Source organism: Myripristis murdjan, chromosome 9 (assembly GCF_902150065.1).
Source record: "Myripristis murdjan chromosome 9, fMyrMur1.1, whole genome shotgun sequence".
In the NCBI taxonomy this organism is placed as follows: domain Eukaryota; kingdom Metazoa; phylum Chordata; class Actinopteri; order Holocentriformes; family Holocentridae; genus Myripristis; species Myripristis murdjan.
The window spans coordinates 4030654-4051858 of NC_043988.1; the positions used below are offsets into that span (position 1 = coordinate 4030654).

A 21205-nucleotide genomic window follows, 5' to 3' on the forward strand; every position below is an offset into this window, starting at 1 on the left:
CCTCAGACTACAAAGTCGAGTGTTTTGGAGAACAGACTAGGGATAAAGACAACAAGGCAGATTCGGAGACAAATCTGTCTTATTAGTCTGTTCATTTCGACTTTGAACGTTACTGAATGGATCCACAGCCACACCACAACAAGCGGTTTCAGCGGAGCTCTGTTTCCAGCCTGGCTGTTTGGACATTATTAACTCCATGATGGAGCCCCACCTGGCTGACAGTAGAACTGGGACACAACCGCAAAGCCTCGATTGAGAACACTTAGAACCACCTCATACAGAATACACTGCCGCCATGGTTTCCTTCCTAGGATGTGCTTTGTCTGCTTGACCGTATTCTTGCTCTATTCCTCTGGTTTGATCATTGGTGCTAAAGCTCTCTTTAAATGCTGCGACTGCTGTGCCAGTGTTGTGCTCAGTACATTTTCAGATCTGCTCTCTTCTTTGGTTTTAGCTGTAAGCAGCGAGTTTCATTAGTCTTTGATAATGCCAACAAACTTAACCGATCGATTAACATTTCTTGCTTGAGGTTAGATGATCAGCACAGCCTCATCTTCTGATTGAAATGGTGCAGCAAAGGAAGTCTTCATTTGGCTTTGTCCAGGCTGCACCTTGAGTTGATGGGCCGCCGTGCTGCTGAGCTGTTCCAGACCGATGTCTTTAAGGAAGTGAAAGACAGCCGAGATCATATATAGCCTTAACACACAAAGGTAAAATGTCCTCTAAACACACTATTATTCAGAGTAAGGGGGGTAAAAGGGGGTAAGGACAAGCACATCTTTTACTGCCAAAGTATTTAGTTTGTAAATAAGAGTTTGTTGCTTTTCAATCTGTTTTCAGCTGACCTACAAGGAATCTGATCAATGGGATGGAGAGAAGCCACCTTCAAAAACAATGAGTTTCTCTCAGGGTGTCTGCAACTGCTTGGTGTCTTTGGGAACGAAATAAGATCCCCCTCCAGGGTGGTCGCTGAGGAGGGGCTGAGGTGGGCAGGGGAACTCAGGGGGAGGAGTTTCCGTGTCCATGAAGTGAGGAGGAGGAGGAGGTGGACGAGGAGGAAGAGGAGCAGGATGGCTGCATCTGTGGACTGGTCTTTCCCTGAGCCTGAGAGTTGCTGTGGTTTCCATGATGTCCTGTCATCCCTGCTATGGCTGACCGCCGAGCAAACAGGATGCCTGGGAAACAAAGATCAAGTCCAGCTGTTTTCACTGGGGTACAGTAACACTCGGCCCTGTGCGGCCAGCTCTTAAAATATTTACTGTCTCATAGCACAAATGTCTATAATAATGTATATATCTGCAGTCATACTTTGGAAAAAAATTCTGCTCTTTTATCAAATATTATCAAATAATAATAATAAAGTTGTCCATATTGGTAATAAAGTAATAATAAAGTTGCCATATAGTCTCTGGGGAAACATTTACTTTCCACAGGCAGTTATCAGTTCAGTTTATGAATAGCAACAACTAGACGCTGCCATTCATAAACCAGGAGCAGAACATGATAAGGTGGCTGTTTCGACCAAAATTCAGATTTGAAAAGGGAGGGATTTGGATTATATATCGTGAAATCGTGCATACCTCCACATGATGTGCAAGACGGTTTATTACCATGTAAAATGTGGGGAAATTGTACTAAATGGGACACACGTTCAAAATCACAGGTGTGGTCCTTTAAGTTAAAAACATTCCTCCTTTAAAAATAGTCAGTGATCAATCACTCGTATTATACTGATGGTGGAATGACAGCCAGGTGTTAAATCAAGCCAACAACCATCTTTAGCAATAGGGGTCAGATTTCAGTGTGGCCTAACTGCCTACAACATTAAGGCTGATTACACTGACTGTCAAGCTGTGGCAGAAGCAGCTGGATCAAGTCAAGCCTCGGCCAGGCAACACTGGCTTTCAAGAATAAAGCTCTCAGATACAGTGCGATGGCCACCAGGCTTATGCCATGACATGAATTGCCTATCTATAGGTAATTACTGCTTCTCTGCCTTAAGACACAAGCTCGGCTAAACTGGGCGTCCCCCATCCCCCCCACCCTTCCTCAACCAGGCAAGTAAGACAATAAGCCCCATCGACCTAAAATCCACAGGCCCAATTTTGAGATATTTAACTTTTTTAACTCTATTGGACTGCCACTTCATTACGATGGATTTTATAGCAAAGACATCAAATTGCGTAGAGGACTAAGCACCAGGGTGCTGCTATAACTTATTGAATTTCCTGCCTGCAATTACATCAGCAAACGGCCCCTCTATTTACCTGTGTAGACAACTCCATTTATTTCTATTGACATGTTGATGCTGCTAATGCCGTTGGTAGACAGGTTCAATGCGGTCTCTTGTCTATCATCTGTCAAGAGAGGAGGCAGAGAGCGAGAGAGAGAAAAACTCAATATGAGCATTTAGAAAAGGAACAGAAGAAGCAAGAGGGGCCCTGGTGGAGTATTGGTGATAATTCAGAGAGTGACAGGATAAGGAGCAGTTTATTAAAGAGTTCTGGGAAGAAAGAACTGTCAAAAGATGTTGCTGCCATTTGTACATGTCAGTTATCGCTGTCGGTTATGCCACATGGATGAATCCTATCATGGCGCACGGTAATGCACTCTGTGAACTTTGGTAGTGTTGTTGAATAAATATGACATGATGAAACCGCAGAGGCCTCTTGAAGAAAACACACCGACACATAATGATGATTTCAGTGAACTGCTGTGATATCAAAACAATCCATAAACAGAAATTTATATGTCTAACTGCATCAGGGTGTGAACAAATAATAGTGTTTGGATGTAATCTTTAAATGACAGTGTTTATATGTGAGGGCTACAGCCAGACGACCAGTGTGGGAATTAACCTGGGAAAGATTCTCACTCATTTTTCCATCACGTATAAAGTGCAAAGCCCACTATTATGACTAATATGAGAGAGGCAGTGATGCAGACAGAAATGATATCACACTTGAGCAGATAGGCCCCTCATTCTTCCTTTAGCCTCTATCATTAAGTAATATGTGACTTATGGCTTGTCATAAGCCAGGCTCACTGCAGCCATCCAAAGCCTTGGTAGACAGGCATTTTTACTCATGACATCTAGTATTTTGCCTGTGGTCATGAAAAACTATTTCTTCACAACATCTGTGGAGCTGACTTCAAATTACACATGTTATATGATGAACTATGTGCACATTAGTGGCTTTGGCGTTTCACAATGGTATCTCACCCAGCATCTGTGGAAAGGCTGATGGTTGATTTTGACACACAACCCAGTGAAGCAGACATAACTTCAGCGTGATAGTAGCTGGATAACAAACCAAATATCACAGAAAAACCCAACATCATATTTGGCTTGGAGAATAACACAATATACTAGCACTTTCAGTAACGTGATACATTAAAGTAATGTTTTGATAAATAATGAGTGAAACTAACTGATTTAACTGGAGTGTATTTAAAGCATCAGTGTATTATGTTAGATTTTTTTCTGAACCTAGTCTTAGAAAGTAAAAGGACAGCATTCAGTGAGGGAAAGCTAGGGTTGAGGTTATGCGGTTCTCAGGGGCTGTATTCACAAAATATCTTAACGTTTAAAACAGCTGCTAACTCACTGATGTATTGGTTGTGTCAGTCCAAACTTTAGGACTCCTGTATTTTTAGGTAAAGCATCTTACACCCTATTTAGACCTGATTAGTTTTACAGAGGGACATCAGGTAATCACAGACATCTTCAGTGATTTTAGTCCTGTCTGAATTGACCATGTCTATGTTTTTTTTTTTTTTTTTTTTTTTAAACTGATGACCTCAGTGATTATTACAGAGCAAATTATCTACTGTTTTAGGTCAAACTCAGAGGTTCTGTGATCATTTTAATCCTGTTTGAATGAAAGCCTATGAATAGAATTAACAAACAAGGACAGTTTTATAAACCATTGCTTTGGAAAAATTACAGGAATTCTAATCCAGTCAGAACGGGTACAGACATACTATGTCATTAATAAAACCTTAAGAACTGTTGGGGAAACTAATGTCATCCAAACAGGCCTATAACGCTAAAATCAGTTCAGAGATCTATGAAAGGTTAGGAGTAGTCAGTCAAAAAGACTCCTAAGCCACTAAGACGAAATCACAAACAATCTTTAAAGAGGAACTAAACCCCAAATCCAAACCTCTGTGAAACCTGACCTCTGATGGTAAAAAGTAGGGTGCCTGGTCTTCGGTGGCAGGTGATGTTGTTTTCTATTGGTAGTGACATCACCTGCCACCAAAGACCAGGCACCCTACAGCATTTGGATTTAGGGTTTAGCTAATCTTTGAATGGCTGCTACACGCAATCTGCCTTCGCAATTGGGTCAACGTTCTTGATACTTTCAAGGACAACAAGCTCTTAAAAAGGTATTTCCTTAATGGCAAGAATATTAGAGTATTTGTATCAAAGAGTATATGTATCAAAATGTGTTCCTCTTGGCTTCTTGGCTTGAGTTCTCCCAGTTCCTTAGTAAAAGTTCATCTTTGCAGCCTTGTGAATAAGATTCAAGAGGGAAATCATAGCTAGCAGCTTTTAGAGATACTTAGAACTCTTTGTGGTATGATAAGATGCTTTGTGAATGTGGCCCCTGAATTTTACCTATCGCAAGCAGCCCCTACCTTTATGAATGCAGCAATTAAATGCATTTCTTTTAAACAGGACTGCTTTAAAATGTAAAAGAGTGTTTTTATTTTAAACCTGGAACAAGTTTTATTAACCTTCAAATGAAATTACAGATTAAAAAGTGGTAAATGTTTTACCTGGATTTGAGCAGCACTATGTTCTTTAAGATTATTTCCTCATTTTTTGGAGCCTCTGCTAACAGGTGATGGGTTGATAATGGGGAAAACACAAACAGACAGACACTCCAATGCACAACTATGGACAATTTAGAGTTTCCAGTGCTGACTGTGGAAGGAAACCTAGGAGAACAGGGGGAGTACATGGGAACTCCACAAAGGAGGGACCAGAAATCAGATCCAGACCCTTCTGCACTGAGACCCTGAGCCAAGTTCATGCCCTACTCCTCTAACGCCATACCTCTGTTGTTGAGTTTGATGTTCATGGGCAGCTGAGAGGCCATGGCCAGCAGGTTCTGCTGAAGTGCATGTTGCATGATCCTCTGCTGTTCCTCTGCCACCATCATCATCTTCTTCTCTGGTGGTTCACCACTTTCCAGCTTCTCTCTCAGCTGCTCCAGAGCCGCTGCCTGAACAGCCGCAGCTGCCTGAGCTGCAGCTGCCTGGGCCGCCACTGCTGCTGCATGGTGGCCACCGAGAGACATGGGCATGGCCACGCGGCTGGGCAGGCAGCTGGCCATCATGGGCTCCTCTGTAGAGAAAGAAACTGGTCACTACACAGGTCATATCTACATGTGCAAAGTAAAGTGAATCAGTGAGGAGGATGTTTTGTTCTACATGCCTCATCACATCTGTGCATGGAGCTGTTAATGTGAATACTGGAAATGCCACAACAATTACCTTCATACTCCCCTCACTGTTTTACTTTGCAAGAGTATATCATACAAATCTCACATTGTCTTTCTCTTGCAGAAAACTCTGCTGCTAACAATACTGCTGCTTATAGTTTACATCCTATAATGACGGAAGCCTTTTTACACTTGTGTAAAAGTGTGGTGGTGAGTGTGGCCAAAAAACATGACCTTCAATAAAAAGCATCAAAAGTCAGAACTGACAAAAGGCGAATTAGGTGTGGAAATCCTGAGAATTGCGCTGGTATTGTGATAGAAAAGAGTGAGGTTCTGGTCAACTCTGAGAGTGAAGGAGGTCTCAGGAAACTGATGTCTTATGCAAAGGTTGTTTATTGATGCTCAGCTGAGGAGGACAGAGTATGAGCACTACAAGTGCCAACACTGCCACACCAACTCTGAGGGCTGCTCACTGCCATGCCTTATTTTAAAGGAGATATCCTTACCTAAGTATGTCAGAGGTCAATAGCTCTGTGTTCATGAAAGGCGTCAATCTGCCTGGCCTTGCCTCCCTGTATCTGGCATGCGTCAGACTTACAGCCTTGGTGGCAGGGAGACAGTACGTCTCATCAGTGCAGCTCAAAAGGGGCTAAATGTGACCTACAGCTACAGAAACAATTCCTTAATGGGTATGAATTCTACTGAGTGCCATCTTTATAGTTTGCTTTGATATTCAGCATCTTGAAATTTACTTTCATGCCAAAATATTCCAAATTACAAGCACTCAATGTTTTAGCCATAATTTTATTTCTGTCAGGGTGGAAAAAGCATGTAGCCCAGAGAAGAGAACATATCCATTTTTCATTTGCTGCCACAATGACCCAAAATGCCCATATTCTAATATGAGATTAGTGCTGGGCAATGCATCGAAAATTCTGTATGCTTTCCCCTGTGTGTGTTCATGTAATGTTCCCTTAAAAACACCATCACCAAAAAACACCAAAACCACCATGATCTGTCTCAACACATGGAGCACAATCATGTTAGTGAATATGAACAGCACATGGCTCAAAAAAGATAGACTGACGAGCGCCCAGCAACAAGCGCCTCCACAAAGCAGGTTCCAAATATTCAATACATAAGCATAAATAGTTCATCTGTGTGTGTTTCCTTCAATTATTTTAAAATCACAAAGATATGCGCTCTTTCATTTGAAAAAAATATCCCAGCTTTAATAGCATATTTACAGTACAACCCTTATCAGTGAACTATGAGGGAAAAAAAAACACAACACAAGAAAAATTGTTCATTAATTGTAATCGAGGTACACAGTTCAATTAATTGTGATATTGATTTGAGGTCATTGTGCCCAGCCCGATATGAGATTGACATTAGAGTTAAAATAAGATGCGGTAGCCTTGCTGGGAACATGTGGGGATCACAGCCCCGTGAGATTAACAGAGATTAGACTTTGTTTCATACTAAAAGTGTCTGTGAAGATAAGCCACATTAGACTCACACCCCAGCTAAAATAGCTGTGCCTGTGCTTCAGACATGCCTGATGCCAAAACAAACCTCGTCTCTATGGTACACTAGGTAACTCAGTCTGCTGCCTTTTCCTCATGAGCCTGTTATCAAACTCCCAGGCTCTTTTTGGTGCATTCCTCTCTCTTGTGTGACTCGGAAATTGGCAGCGCTGGTATGAGGAAGTCCTGCAAGATGTTTCCTCTTTAAGGGGGGATGACCATGCTGCCCACAACTTACATGAGTATGAATGTATAGAAACGGGACGGCAGTTGTGAAACCAATTTGTGACATGTGAAGGGACTGACTTCTCCTTCAGTGGCTAAGTGATCATGCAACAATTTCTCAAAAAGATCTGATCCGTGTAGTACATCATGTTCAATGTCGATTTTTTTTTTTTTTTTACTAACTGTATTTATAAAAGAGGAAATTAATCATTCAAAGTAGCAGGATAGAAATAAGACCCATAACTGTTTTTTTTTTTTTTTTTTTTTTTTTGTGGTATTTGGCCTTATCATAACATTATGACCAGAATTAATTATTCCCAGAAAAAATCTTTTCTCTCCAAAATATTCCCATGCATCTGGTGCATGGGAAGAGACTGTGTCTGCTAATACCTTCTACACATAACAACATCTATACTGCATAAATTTACAATTCTGTATACATTATATCTTCTTAATATTATCATAGTTTTGTGATTATCTCACCTTTCTTGATCATGGGCGCCTGAGAGATATGGCCACCGTTGTGAGTGGACATGGGTAGGTGGGGCATCTGCATCTTTGGGGAAGACAGGAGGGTGGGAGTGCCGACAGGAGAGTAGTTGAAGATGGCGGAGCCGTAGCTCTGGCGCCGGCCCTCCCGCCGGTTGCTGTCAATAGCTGCCTGAAGCTCACCAGGGGAGCTCAGTCCCCGCTTTTCACATTCATATGGGTAGAGATACTTCATGTACCTGGATGGAAGAAGAGTGGCAGGCACAGGAGAAACTCGATTACTCAGTTGGCATTGTGTCAAAGTTCCGAAGAGGAGTAACTTGTATGACATCTGATTATATTTATCTGGTTTAAAATTCTGGTTCTGTTTTTTTTTTTTTCTGGTTTAAAATGATCAGTCATATTGGTGACTTTCTTGTGGTGTTAAAGCATAACAGAGCGTTGGGTTGTATAGTTATCTTGAACATTATATGAGTCCACATGATTCTGAAATGTCCTCGTTAATTAAATCTGTGCTCTGCTGGGCTGATAATCCACAATACTGGATTTGTTTGACATATATATTGACATATAAATGATATTGTTGTATTTGAGCTGAAAAGTAAATCTGGTAGGTAGTTTTTCTAGGAAACTTCTGCATCGTAGCCTTGCACCAGGAAGAAATGACCTGACCTTTCACAAAACATTGCAATTACATGAAAAAAAAGGTGCCTGGACTTTGCGTGCTAAAAGTGTTATTGTGGGAGCTATTTTCCTATGGAAATTAATGAAGACATAGAAATCCAATATTTGGGCGCCCTGGTAGCTCACCGGATAAGAGCATGTACAGTGTGTTAAATCTGAGTCCTGATCGCAGAGTCTTGAGTTTGAATCTGACCTCAGGTCCTTTGCTGCATGTCTACCCTGCCTTTCCTGTCTCTCTCTACTGTGACTGTCAAATAAAGCAAATATGCCAAAAAATAAAAAATAAAAGGAAATCCAATATTGTGGATTATCAGTCCAGAGGAGCACAGAGCAATGAATTAGGATATTTGACCATGATGTGGACTCTTATAACACCCAGGTAACAAGACAACCCAACACACACAGTCCAATTTAGCTTAAGGGTTTTTTTTTTTTTTTTTTACTTTTCCTATTATGACGCACCAAGTGGTGTGTCACTAACAAATGATGCTGTGCTGGTGACTAAATGAATAAATAAATACATCTGTAAAGACAGACAGATAGATAGATAGATGCCAATACAGAGTCCCGGTACCATGTAATTACTATTTTTTTGTGAAAGCACTATTAGGTCATCTATCTATCTATCTATCTATCTATCTATCTATCTATATCTATCATCTATCTATCTATCTATCTATCTATCTATGTGTGTGTGTGTGTGTTTTATTTTATCATTTTGAAGCCATTTTGAAATGAAATTGCTGTAATACTGCACAGTGTAAATGGTTAACTAAGCCAAAAGCAGACTTCACATCAGTCAATTATTTGTTGTGAAGAATCAATAGTCCTTTGACTTTACACATCTCTGCAAACTAAAAAGTGGAGAGAAGTCTAATTACAAGGCTCCTTACACCAATACAGCAATCAGATTCAGAAGAATACCCCGCATTAAACATAAAAATGTTAAATACAGTAAGTCTAACTTTGCTGCAGAAAACTTTAATCACTGTCTTCTCCAACTGCACTGCCAGGGCAGAGGATGGTATTGTGAGCGAACACAACACTATCCGGTAACAGCAGCAATTAAATGGCTGCATATCACTCTATAATCATCATGAATCATTGCAGGGCTTGGCAGTAATTGACCGCACAAACACCATCTTGGCAGAAATAAATATGATTGTGTCTTTCACGGATCTGGACGGGCATAATCAAACATTAAGGCTTGGAGAGCCAGGAGCCCACAGCTGGCCTGTTATCTCAGCACGCTGCTGTTAACCCTCTGCACACAGCTCCAGCTCCGTCCTCTCAACAGCATCTCAAACAAATCACTGTCTGGGCCTATGACGGTACAATTTCTTGTTGAGAAGTATATAGTCTCGCCTTAAATAATAAGATAAGTAATAATAAGATGGCCAAATAATAGGAGTAAGAATACAAATATGAATACAAATACAAATAATGATATTAAGAATAGTAATAATGCTAACGTTTACAAAAATATATATTTTTATGAGATAAAAGTAAGTAAATACATTTTAAAAATCAAAATTAATAAAACATAAAACCAATTTTATAAAATCTAAAGTTATAAATCATATATAAAATGTATATTAAAAAAATAATAAAATATGTAGTATTTTAAAAGCATGAACCTCCAGATGGAAAAAAAATTGACTGCTATAAAGGCCAAAGTGCCGACTTGTGAAAAATAGATTTTTGAAAAGAAACAAAAGAAATTCCACTTAGATTTCAAAGGTTTAAGCTCTATCTGAAACACGAGAGCAGATGTAGACTCAGTGGCCACATTATTAGCTCCACCTGTACAGGCTAATACAATCCAATCCAATATAATGCTCAGCTTTTCTTGTTGTCACAGTAACAGAGGTGTTCATTCACTTCTATGTTTGGCATTGAGCTCATAGTTAGTGCTGCTGTTGGACTGGACTGCATTTTATTGAGAGCTGTTTCCAATATTCTGTCCCCCTCATTGCATATAAATAGGGAGGACAAAAAATTAGAAACACCTCTCGATATCATGCAGTCCAGTACAAGACCTCTGCAAACTACAACCTCAATAATAAACATAGAATTAAACTGACACATTCTCCACAATGTCAACACAAACTTTGTTAAAAGGTAGAATTTATGCTGTTGCACTGAACTGCATTAGACTGTACAGGTGGAGCTGAGAATGTGGACACTGAGTGTATTACAGCAATGGAGAGAGGATTTAAAAATGGCAGACTGTCAACAACATTGTTATTTCCTCTATTTACAAACAGTATTTCCTTCCCTGTTCATCTTTCACACGCACACATGTGTAACACTTGTGGCTGCGAGAACAGTAGAAAAGCATGTTGGCGGTGAGCTCCAGCACCAGGTTATCAGTCATCTGGGGTTATCGCCTCTGCTCGTACTCACTGTGTTCGGAGAGTGAAAGCTGCACTGGTAATCGAGGTAGGGAGGTTAAGGCCTTTGGTGATCTCACGCCATATTTTCTTATTGATGACTTCCACTAAGCCGCCTTTTTCGGTGACGAGCTTGTAGAGCATGTAGAGATCCAACACCTGCTTGGCCATGATAGGAATCCGATTCACTGGAGTCCCTGCAGAAAGCAAACACAATATCCACAATCAATTCCATTAACTTTGGTTCCTCCCATCAATAGGCTTCTGCACCTCTTATAAGGCCAATTTATCTAGAGCCAGTCAAATGTTTGACAGCTCTGTTAGCAGCAAGGAAATATAACTTTCAAAAGTTTTCGCAGGTTTTATCTGTGCATCATTTGGACGCTAAAACTGTCAAAGTCGATTTACAACTTTATTATTCATGCGTGACACAAGGATCGCTGCTCACACTACACTTTCAACATCCACAGTTTAAAAAAAAAAACAAAAAACATGCCAGCCAGGAAATCAGTTAGAAACCACTTTCATCTCACCTTATAATGTAACCTAATAAGCTGATCCAAATACACACCCAGTTAAAATACAGAAACATCATGTGCACCATAAAATGCCAAAGAATTAACAAGATAATAAAACAGAATGACTGATTTTACTTTTAATTTTCTTAAAACTTGACAAACACAATCTGTGGAAAATGTGAGGTCATCGTCTGTTTTATACCTGCCAAACTGGCCCCTTATTAGCAGAATAAAAGGACCCAGATAATAATTTGTATTTGCAATTTAATGCAGGGCAATAAAGCCAGAACGGCTGGCTCTTTGTTGAGATTCCAAAGTGGTTGACCCTGAGATAATTAACCTGCATTTTGCTGATAGAGTTCCATTGTGCCCATCGGATTTACCATAATAGCAATCAATAGCTGCAGAAATATAGTGCAAACAACAGCAGTGGGGCCTATACAGTGAGGGGGGAGGTGAGGTCTGAAGTATCGTCTGAGGTGGTAAAAACACATCAATTAAGCTCAGTAATTACGGCTTCATTTCGCCGTGCTGGCATGTGAGCGGAGAGACACTATTAAAACAAAAGATTTATGCTCCCCTCTCCTCAGAAGATAATGCCAGCATTAACTCTAAGGGAGCACCACCAAAACATATCTCTTCCCTCCAAAGTTCTGACTCCTCTGTCTATAGATCACGGCGCAGGAGCGGCTGAATTTGCGAAATTCTCGAGAAGCACCGAATGAGCTCTGATGATGCTCATACACCGGGTCGGGTGACTTAGTGTTACAATGCAGCGTGAAACAAAGGTGAATGAATGCAGCATCAGGAGCTACACAATAGAAAAACAGTGATGCAAAGCGACGCAAGCGTTGAGAACGGCCAACCGACACCCTCGCCGTCCATCTTTATCTTTATTACCACTGATTATAATGCATAACTGTGTTGATCTATAAAACTATTATTTCTTTGGAGCGCACAAAGGCCAACGAAACAAGCATTGAGGCAATAAATAAAAGCCTCAGCCCAAAAGCCTTTGTCTGACAGAATCTGAGGCAAGACAAGCCTCTTAAAACGAGATTTATGTGCTTTCAATACTGGGGGTGATGTATTTGTCTCTCTGATTCCCTGAAAGAGATATAAGGAATAAAAGAGTGCGGATGGAGGCCTTTTGTCAGCAGAAACAATCTGATCAGGCCATGGATCATTATGACAATGAGCAATGGCGGACAGAGTGGGAGGAAAATCCACTTTGCACAGAGTCTAACAGTAGTCATCTGGTTAATCGCTCAGCTGCTGAAAAAGAGGAGTTTGTAATTGGAAGCATGTTGAGCATCAGGGGCTCTGGTAGCGGAGTAATCATCTTTATGCTCGGCTTCATCGCTGATGCGCTCACTTTGCACCCCCCGGCCGATAATGGGATGGGAATTTCTCCTCCTCATTGACTTTGCTCTTTTAACCCGTGAAATGAACGATTAATGCAGCGTCACAGAGGAAAACAACTGTTTATCTACTTCGGTTCGACTCCCTAAATGAAGAGGAGGGCGCAGATGCACCAGGATGGCTGAACACCGCCCTGCTGCCGGGACTCACGCCTTCCCCTGAGTCTACCTCGCAGCCGTTTTAGTGAATCTGAGTAAATGCCTTGTGTCTTTTTTTTTTTTTAAATCTCTTTTATATGTTTTATGTTGGAAATGCATCACTTGAGTGCCACTTCTGCTTTTGTTGTATTTATATACAATGAAGATACACTGAATGTATGATTTGTGATTTCTAATTCTGAACCAGAGAACATGACATTCCATGGATATCAAACATTACAGACTGACATATTTTCCAAAGCACGAAGCAGAAAGCTGGTATTTGCTGGCAAGTCATTGAGTCTGTCCTCAGGTGTAGTTGCTGTTTGGGCACGGCTTGCTTTGAAGCAATGGAGGCATACCTTAAAAAGAAACAATCTCTCAAAAGCAGGGAGAGAAACTTCAAGGTGAAAGCACAAGATGCCACCCGAGAGAGGTACAATATATAGCGTCATAGCGATCGAAGACTCAGTCATTTTTTAAGGTAACGCTCAAGTAGCCCTTTCTTCTGTGAAATAGTACTCTTAAGCAATTAAGCAGGGGACAAAAGTTGACTTATCTGGAAAAAAAAGTGCTGATGGGAGCCCACAGGGGCAGTAATCAATTAATAAGCGCAGCCTTGGGGCAACAGTAAATCACCCTGGATATTTGTCAGCGCACAAAGGAGGTGATCACACCCATTGTCCGCCCCGTCGTGATGGAGGCTCTCAAAGAGGTTTCCACATGTCTTGTTCCATGACTGAAGAACAAACATAAAAGGTGTTTTTGGCCGTCTCGCTGCATGATTCACCCCTTTCCTGCTCCTCCAACAATAAGCGAAATTATTTCACCTGCATTCAGGGTTAAGCCGTAAGAATGCAGAAAGGAAGCTTAGGCCAAAACCTCATATATACACACACACACATATATATTAAATATATATCGGGAGAAATCTAAAAATGGTGTTTTCTGTCCACACCTTACTTCAGAAAGTCTTTGAAAAGTTGCCAATCTATTCCAAAATGCTAAAAACTCATACATTTCTTTAAACTGCAATGGTGATTGTTTTAGTGTCAGCAAGGTCTGGGTGATGTATGGACAAAATTAAATATCACATATTTTTTTGAACAAATACCTCTATCAATATTGTGATGACATTGTGGGGATAGCTATTTGACAAAATGTCTCCATAATGTGATTTTATGATGTAGGTAATAACATAACAGCTACAACAGTCTAATAAGTTCAGAAAACTGCCCCTCTTTACTGTAGTGCAGCCTTTAAAACCAGGAAAAGACAACACTTATGTCATATCACAACATTACAATATTCAAAACCTATCTTATATTACAATATATACTGACATATTGCTCAACCCCAGTGTCAGCCAGGATCATCACATCATATCATGTGTCACAAAACCCTCCGTTTGACCCGTTTTCACTGCTACACTACAACGCCGAACCACCGTTTTCAAATGTACAGAGGGCTGCTGAAAAGAAAACACAGTTTGAGAAATAATGATGGGTTTCAGATTTCTCTGCATCAGTGTGGCCTTATTACAAAGCATTAGGACGGGCACACCACTGCACACTGAAAGTGACACAGGCAGCACGTCCCCACTTCTTGACGTGGGGCAGAATGGGGTAAAATGAACCACGTTTTGCATTCTGTGCTCCTGCAGAAAAATAGATGTGTAATCGTGTGTATTTCAAACCGTGATGTTTTTGGAACCACATGACTGCAGCTGTGAATGTAGTGCAGAGCTTAAGAGAGTAAATAAGGTTAGATGAAGAAAAGCAAAATTTAAAAAAATGATGTACTAAAGGGTTCATGGAAATTAAAATATTTTCTGTGCATAACTGATATCGGTTTAGAGCAGAGTCCCCACTCTTTTAAGGAAATTTACAGGATTTTCAAGGACAAATTCAGGGACTAATTTGCATGCTAGCTGCCGCTCAGAGAAGGAAACCTTTGAGAGATTCCAACTGGACAAAGTGGCCAAATAGCTCAAAACTGCACAAATCTGATGTCTCAAACAACCTCCTGCGAGCACGTTTTTGTGTTGCACAGTAATGTAGCGAACATGTAAAAAATGAACATGTTAACAACACCTTGACTGACGTGCTGTTTTGCATTGTTTTTGACTTGTTTTTGGCAATGTGAGCTCACAAAACTGTTTCCAAATTAAATCTCATGCCAAATACCGTAATTTTCCAGGACATCTTTACTATTTCCATTTTATAAATGGTTGAATTTTGCAGGTGTTTTGCATGACTGAAAAACTAGTGTGTAAATTTACAGGATTTACAGGTTTTCCAGGACCTGGAAATCTTTCGGCTCAACTGGCCCGAGGACTAGCGGCATATTTCACTCTCCAACCACCATTTTGACAAAACTGCCATGTTCCACCATGTTTAACAAGTACTGTGGCCTCTACAACCTTACATTAACCCATAATCAAAGAATCACAACGTCTTTACTAGTATGAAATTCCCTGACCAAAAATAAATGACGATAGGCTGTGTACTCTGAATATGGCTGTCATCGTGGACAGAGATACAAACTGTAGAGACGAAGAACCTGTAAATGAAGAACATGTCAGTGTTTCACTTTTTAAAAAATCAATGATATATTTTAGCATGATATTTAATATTATTTCACCTTACAGAGTCACATTAGTCATGTTGAACCTTTTTGCTGTCACAAATTAAAAAAGCTTGAACTGATGCTGCACAGTGGATTTTGTGACTCAGTGCAGCATGGAGCCTGTCTTATGCAACACAGACATGGAGGAAGCATGGCTGTGCCTGTAGCAAGGGTCCAAAGTCCAAATCTTTGCACTGATCCAAATCAATGCAATAAGTATATATGACACAAGTCTTCTTGAATCGAGTCGAATCCAAAAATGTTGACCTGTCTTTTTATGTAAAACAGCTATGACCAGTGGTTTTCAAAATGATCTTACACCTAGTACCTGTCGGAAATCTTTTACTAGTCACATAAAGCAGCCGGTGCAAAATGAAACTACAGATGTATAAATATGTCTAATGACATTAGGTAAAATTGTAGTTTTTTATATAAAATATTTAATTACTATTTTGCTGACATAATCCATAAGAGAGCTATTTGTGTGAGTCGATACAAAATAAATCAAACAACCATGGTATTATTTTCCAGTTGTGCTCTAAATTTGTGGCTTGGCTTTTTTTTTTTATATGAAAGGAGATCCTGCCATCTTTACGCGCTGAAGAGCCCGTGTTGCTTGGCAGCAGATGATTAATGCCTGCAAGGTCAGGGGTCACCCAGGGGTCAACACCTCCAGGGGCCAAGTCCAGGCCTGTGGGACTGCAAAGTTGGGGCCCAAATTCACTTTCAAAGCTGGAAAACCTGCCGCCGAGCTGAGCCGAGGACGGATCAGGTCACATTCTGATCACAACGTTCATATGGAATCGGGCCGAAGTGGACATGAGAGGAGCAAACAGAGATGAAGCTCAGGATCTCAACCAGCCACCATCACTCAGCTTTGCCCTCACAAAGACGCATGTTACATCATGTGCATCCTGACCTTATCATGAACACCAGCATTTGGTTATTCTGATGAGCTGAGACAGGCGACCAAACAATAATGCACTTTGATTTAATAATTAAGCGCATACAGCTGACCCTCAAACAAATGTAAAATCAATGGGATTACGATCAATGATGTGATGGTCCGGACTTTGGAACGGTTGGAGAAAGTGGTCACCTTGAATGTTAACCAAGCCATTAGTTTACACTCTGCTCAGCGGCCATTTGTCTGTGTGGCAGAGCAAAGACCTGCGAGGCTTGGAAACTTTTGTAAAATCTCCCTAAAACAAAGACAGAGAGCAAGAAAGAAAGACAGAGACTTGTTCAAATCTGTATATTGTACCTATCTAATGATCCGGATATCTATCTATCTGTCCATCTGTCTATATAAATATAGTTATAGTGTTTACTATGTAAATATAGTTTATCTATCTAACTATCGTGTATGTACAAAATCATGATGTCCAGAAAATAAAACTGCACAAGTCAACAGTCAAAAAATGAAAATAATAAATAATAAATACAAAAAATGTAAAACTGAAATAACACATGTACAGAGTTATGTACACATTCAAAAGGTATTTAGATAAAACATGGAGTCTTCATCGGCCAGAGAAGACATGTTGCTTCAATGTTTTCAAAAGGCGTAAAGCAAATTCCGCTCAAGCGCACGCTCACCTCCACGTGGAGATGTGTGGGCAGATAAAATAGGTGATTTTGATTAGACGGTAACCGCCACAGTCAAAAGGTACCTATTCACCGACTAGTCATTTAGCTGACAAGAATGAATATGATTTAGTTCATTATGGGCTGGGCTGCATGTAGCCAAACGGGCTGCGCTGCTCACAATCAATGGCTACATACAAAGGAGGTGGATCTATAAAGAGGCACGCAGCACACATGATAATGTGTATGTCAAAACCACTTTATTGCTCAAAGGCATTATGAAAGAGGGGTGTGTGTGTGTGTGTGTGTGTGTGTGTGTGAAAGAGAGGAAGAGAGGGAGTTGTTATACTCTAATGAGTAACTTTATCCTGATAGTTGGAACGTTCCCACATAAATAGCACATGTGTGTAAATCCGGCCCCACAGTGGAGAGGATATCCATTTCATGTGCTGAGTCTATCATGTCTTGGAATCATTCAGTATGCAGGCGACATAAAAGTTGCGCAGGGAGGTCCATCATGTATAAATGACTTACCTAAGGCTACAACCACACCCCAGTGTGCCTGTACACTGCAAGCAAAAGCCCTGCATTCTGTCATCAATATCTCTGAAATCAACCTTGTTTTGAATGAGTTACGACTCCCTCTTACTATGCACATTAAAGCCTGGAAGGAGCTATAAACCAGGATGAGCGTAAGATTCAAGATTCAAGGTTTATTTGTCACATGCATGAATGTACAGGTACAGCAGCAGTGAAATGTAATTGCAACAACTCCGGCACTGTGCAAGTAAAAAATAAAATAAAAATAAAAATACAAATAATAATAATAACGGTAATAATAATAAAAAAAAATAAAGAAAATAAGATAGAAATAAAGATAAAATAGAATATATGACATTCCTATATACAATGAACGACTATGTACAATCTGCAACAATATACAAAAGGTACAAAAAGTACAAAAAGTACAAATAAGTAGAGGGAGACTTTTTGACGTACCATAATCTGACAGGAGAGATGCTTTGGGCAATAAATTACAAAACTCACATGTTCGAGAAGGAAACAGCCAATGAAAGGCGGCTGCTTGCACGCAATGTTTCATTTAAAGCTGCGCACATTAGCCAACCAATTGTTGTGAACTTTTAGCAATCTGGTTTTTGGATTACATCTCTCTTTTGATTCCCATATGATCAATGTTTAACTGTATCATGCATGAATTATAGTGCAGTTTTTACTTGTGAGGATGTGCTAAAAAAAAAAAAAAAAAGTTACAGATTTGTCCACTGTAGTGACATCAGTGATATAAAAGTGACTCACTGCACATTGTATGTTTCACCTTTGTAAATATAGTATAGAATAGCATGAATATATATAATACAATATACAATTATTTTTATTATTATAATTATTGCTGTTGACTGAGTTTGGAGTACCAAAGTTTTTACATGACAACAGTGATAAGTGAGGGTGGCCTTACGCTTTTAGAAAGCATAAGGTGTGTGTGTGTGTATGTGTGTGTGACCTTTAGTGGACGTCTCCCACCATGCTATCCTTATCCTTCCTGCTGTCTAGAGGATCTACCCAGTGCCTTCGAGTCAGCTGCAGTCATTAACTCAGCAGAACCAAGTGTCTCCTTCTTCCTGCTTTTATTTTAAGTCTTCATTAAGTGCTAAACAATAACAGTGGTGCACTTTGGTGTTTTTTTCCTACCACCATTATTGCCCATGAAAAGTTATCCATGCAAGGCTAACTGTGGGTTTACACCTACAGTTAGCCTTGCCACAATCACACACTGCTACTGTCTGTTCAACTGTGGACCACAGTCACTGCAGCTGCAGTCCTATCAAAGAGAAATGTGAGAAATGACTGCCTGGTCATAAACCCTTGATTGGAATCATAATTAGCATTACTCTATTCTTAATCATCTGAAACCTAAAAGTGTCATCAGTGTACAACATTCCCTTTCTTTTGAAAAATATCTTAAAATCACGACTTTGTCCTATGAGGTTGCAAATTAAGATTTAGATTTTCATCTCAAAAGGTATCTATATTAAAATTTTAAAAATATATTTTAATATTGTGACAAGAGCGCAAAAAAAGCACCTTCACAGGTTATGTCACAATTGTAATTTCATTTAGGTTTCAGAGGGTTAATTGCTAAGTAAAGTAAAGTAAAGTAAAGTAAAGTAAAGTAAAGTAAAGTGGTTAATAATGTTATACTGGTGAGAGTGCAGGTTTGTAATCTGACCCCTGCATAAAGAGGATGAAAATGATCGCGCCACTGTCAACTTTGTAATTACAACTACTGGAGAAAGTACTATCAGGTTGTTTCCTCCTGGTGCAAGGTTACTCTGTGGGAGTTTCCTTGCCGGCTGGATCTACTTTCCAATTCAAATAAGAAAATAACAAGAGAGCCATTTAATTTAATTTAATTTAATTTAAGGTGCTATTTCGAAAGCTGATTTGCAGTGGAAGTGAATGGAGAGATACACATCCAGGAGTCCAGGAGGATACATGGAGGATTATATTTGACATTATATTATACTATCTTTCCAAAACTTTGTAATCCCCTAGCGGAGTCCTCTCAGATTAAGTGAACTGGTGGACCACTTCAACAAACTGTGTCAACCTTAAATGTTATTGCTCCTCTCAAGTTAATGTCGAATGCCAACCCTAAGAGAAATGATTACTGCTGTGATTTAAAGAGGGAATGTAGGAAGGTTGAAAAAAATTCAAGTTGGGTCAACTTCCGAAGAAATCCATTACTTCACATGAAAGAACTAAATGTTCAGACCATATGTAGTTGCTTTCCCCCCCAAATTTCTGAGAACACTCAAGAATTTATTCCATAGTCATTGCAATACATTGCAAATACTTCAACAAATACCTCTGCTGATAGCTCCCCAATAGACTGTAAAGACTGCCTTTATCAAGAGCTCATACACAATATCTAGCTCGTTCCCAATGAAACCACTCTGCTGTCAAAGTGCAGTCAAAGTAGAAAGTTTCACTGAATGGAAACATTCAAGTAAACGGCCAGTACTTCAAACCTACTTCAGAGCAGTACTGCAGTAAACGTACTTTTTGGCTGTTATTGCAGAAACTGATCTGAGTGGATCATGCCAGTTTTTCGCTGATAGAAAATGATCTTTTAAATCATCACTTGTTACTTGGATGCTTGGATAGTATTTTCAGCAGACGTACTCCCACACTGTTAAAAACTGCTGAATAATACATGCATATTTGTTTATTTTATAAATCAGAGTATCATACACTTAAGTCATGCAATAAGTTGATGCCTATAATTCTTATGACATCTCTCTCTGTCATGCCCTCTGCAGGTGCTCGATCCGGCAGAGCAATGCCCTGACTCAACACTGTGTGCACAAAATGCCAAAATGATCTTGCGTGCCTTTTCTGGTGCGTTGCCACCAGCAGTATTAACCTGCACTCCAACTGTGCGCTCCGTCCCATCCCACTGTGGAGTGTGTTATAGGAGCGTTCCTGCCTGTTCTGTGGGTTGACCATTGGTCTCACAAGCCAGGGAGGTAAAGCATAACCTAGATCAGGGGCTTTTAAAGTGGGGTCTGAGGAACCCCGGGGGTCCTTCAGGGTCCTCCAAGGTCTCCCCAGCAAAATGAGGTCTCATTTAATTATACCGTAATTTAATTCACTAGACACTGTTAGAATGCAGAATATGTATGAGGGGTTATGAAATCTGCACAAATTCACTTGATTTTATTCAAAAACATGAGTTGGCGTTAGCAATACTGAGCATAAACGAAAATATAATTTGATATAAGGCTCTCTAAGGGACAAGACTTTATAAAAAAGCTTGCATTTCATTAAATAAATAAATACATAAATAAATAAATAAAGAGTTAAAATTGACTAAAAACTCAATAGTGTTCCTTATGTTCTAACATACAATAAAAACAAGCTTCAAATGAATCTTAAAAAATAATTTAATGTGTCATTTTCAGACCTCACAATCCTTGTTCCGTAAAATATCACAATTTAATTATCAGCCATGTTTTGAAGTTCCCCCTGTCCGACCTTCAAACATGTGACATCATTGTAAAGCTTTGGATGCCTTCTTGTCGGCACGGCTGAAATTTTCATGACAGCATGCAGTCCGGAGGA

General features: G+C 39.9%; 1 protein-coding gene across 2 annotated transcripts in view; it reads right to left on the reverse strand.

The window, feature by feature from the left end:
• Nucleotides 1-284: 284 nt before the first annotated feature.
• arid3c (AT rich interactive domain 3C (BRIGHT-like)) overlaps nucleotides 285-21205 on the reverse strand; it is an 80310-nt gene continuing 59389 nt past the window's right edge. For both annotated transcript variants that reach the window (XM_030061191.1, XM_030061190.1), the window contains 5 exons: nucleotides 10784-10967; nucleotides 7688-7932; nucleotides 5066-5356; nucleotides 2268-2357; nucleotides 285-1175 (listed from right to left, as the gene is read on the reverse strand). In XM_030061191.1, coding sequence (XP_029917051.1) covers nucleotides 1000-1175; nucleotides 2268-2357; nucleotides 5066-5356; nucleotides 7688-7932; nucleotides 10784-10967 — 986 coding nt within the window. In that variant the 3' untranslated portion in view covers nucleotides 285-999. The remainder of the gene's footprint in view (nucleotides 1176-2267; nucleotides 2358-5065; nucleotides 5357-7687; nucleotides 7933-10783; nucleotides 10968-21205) is intronic.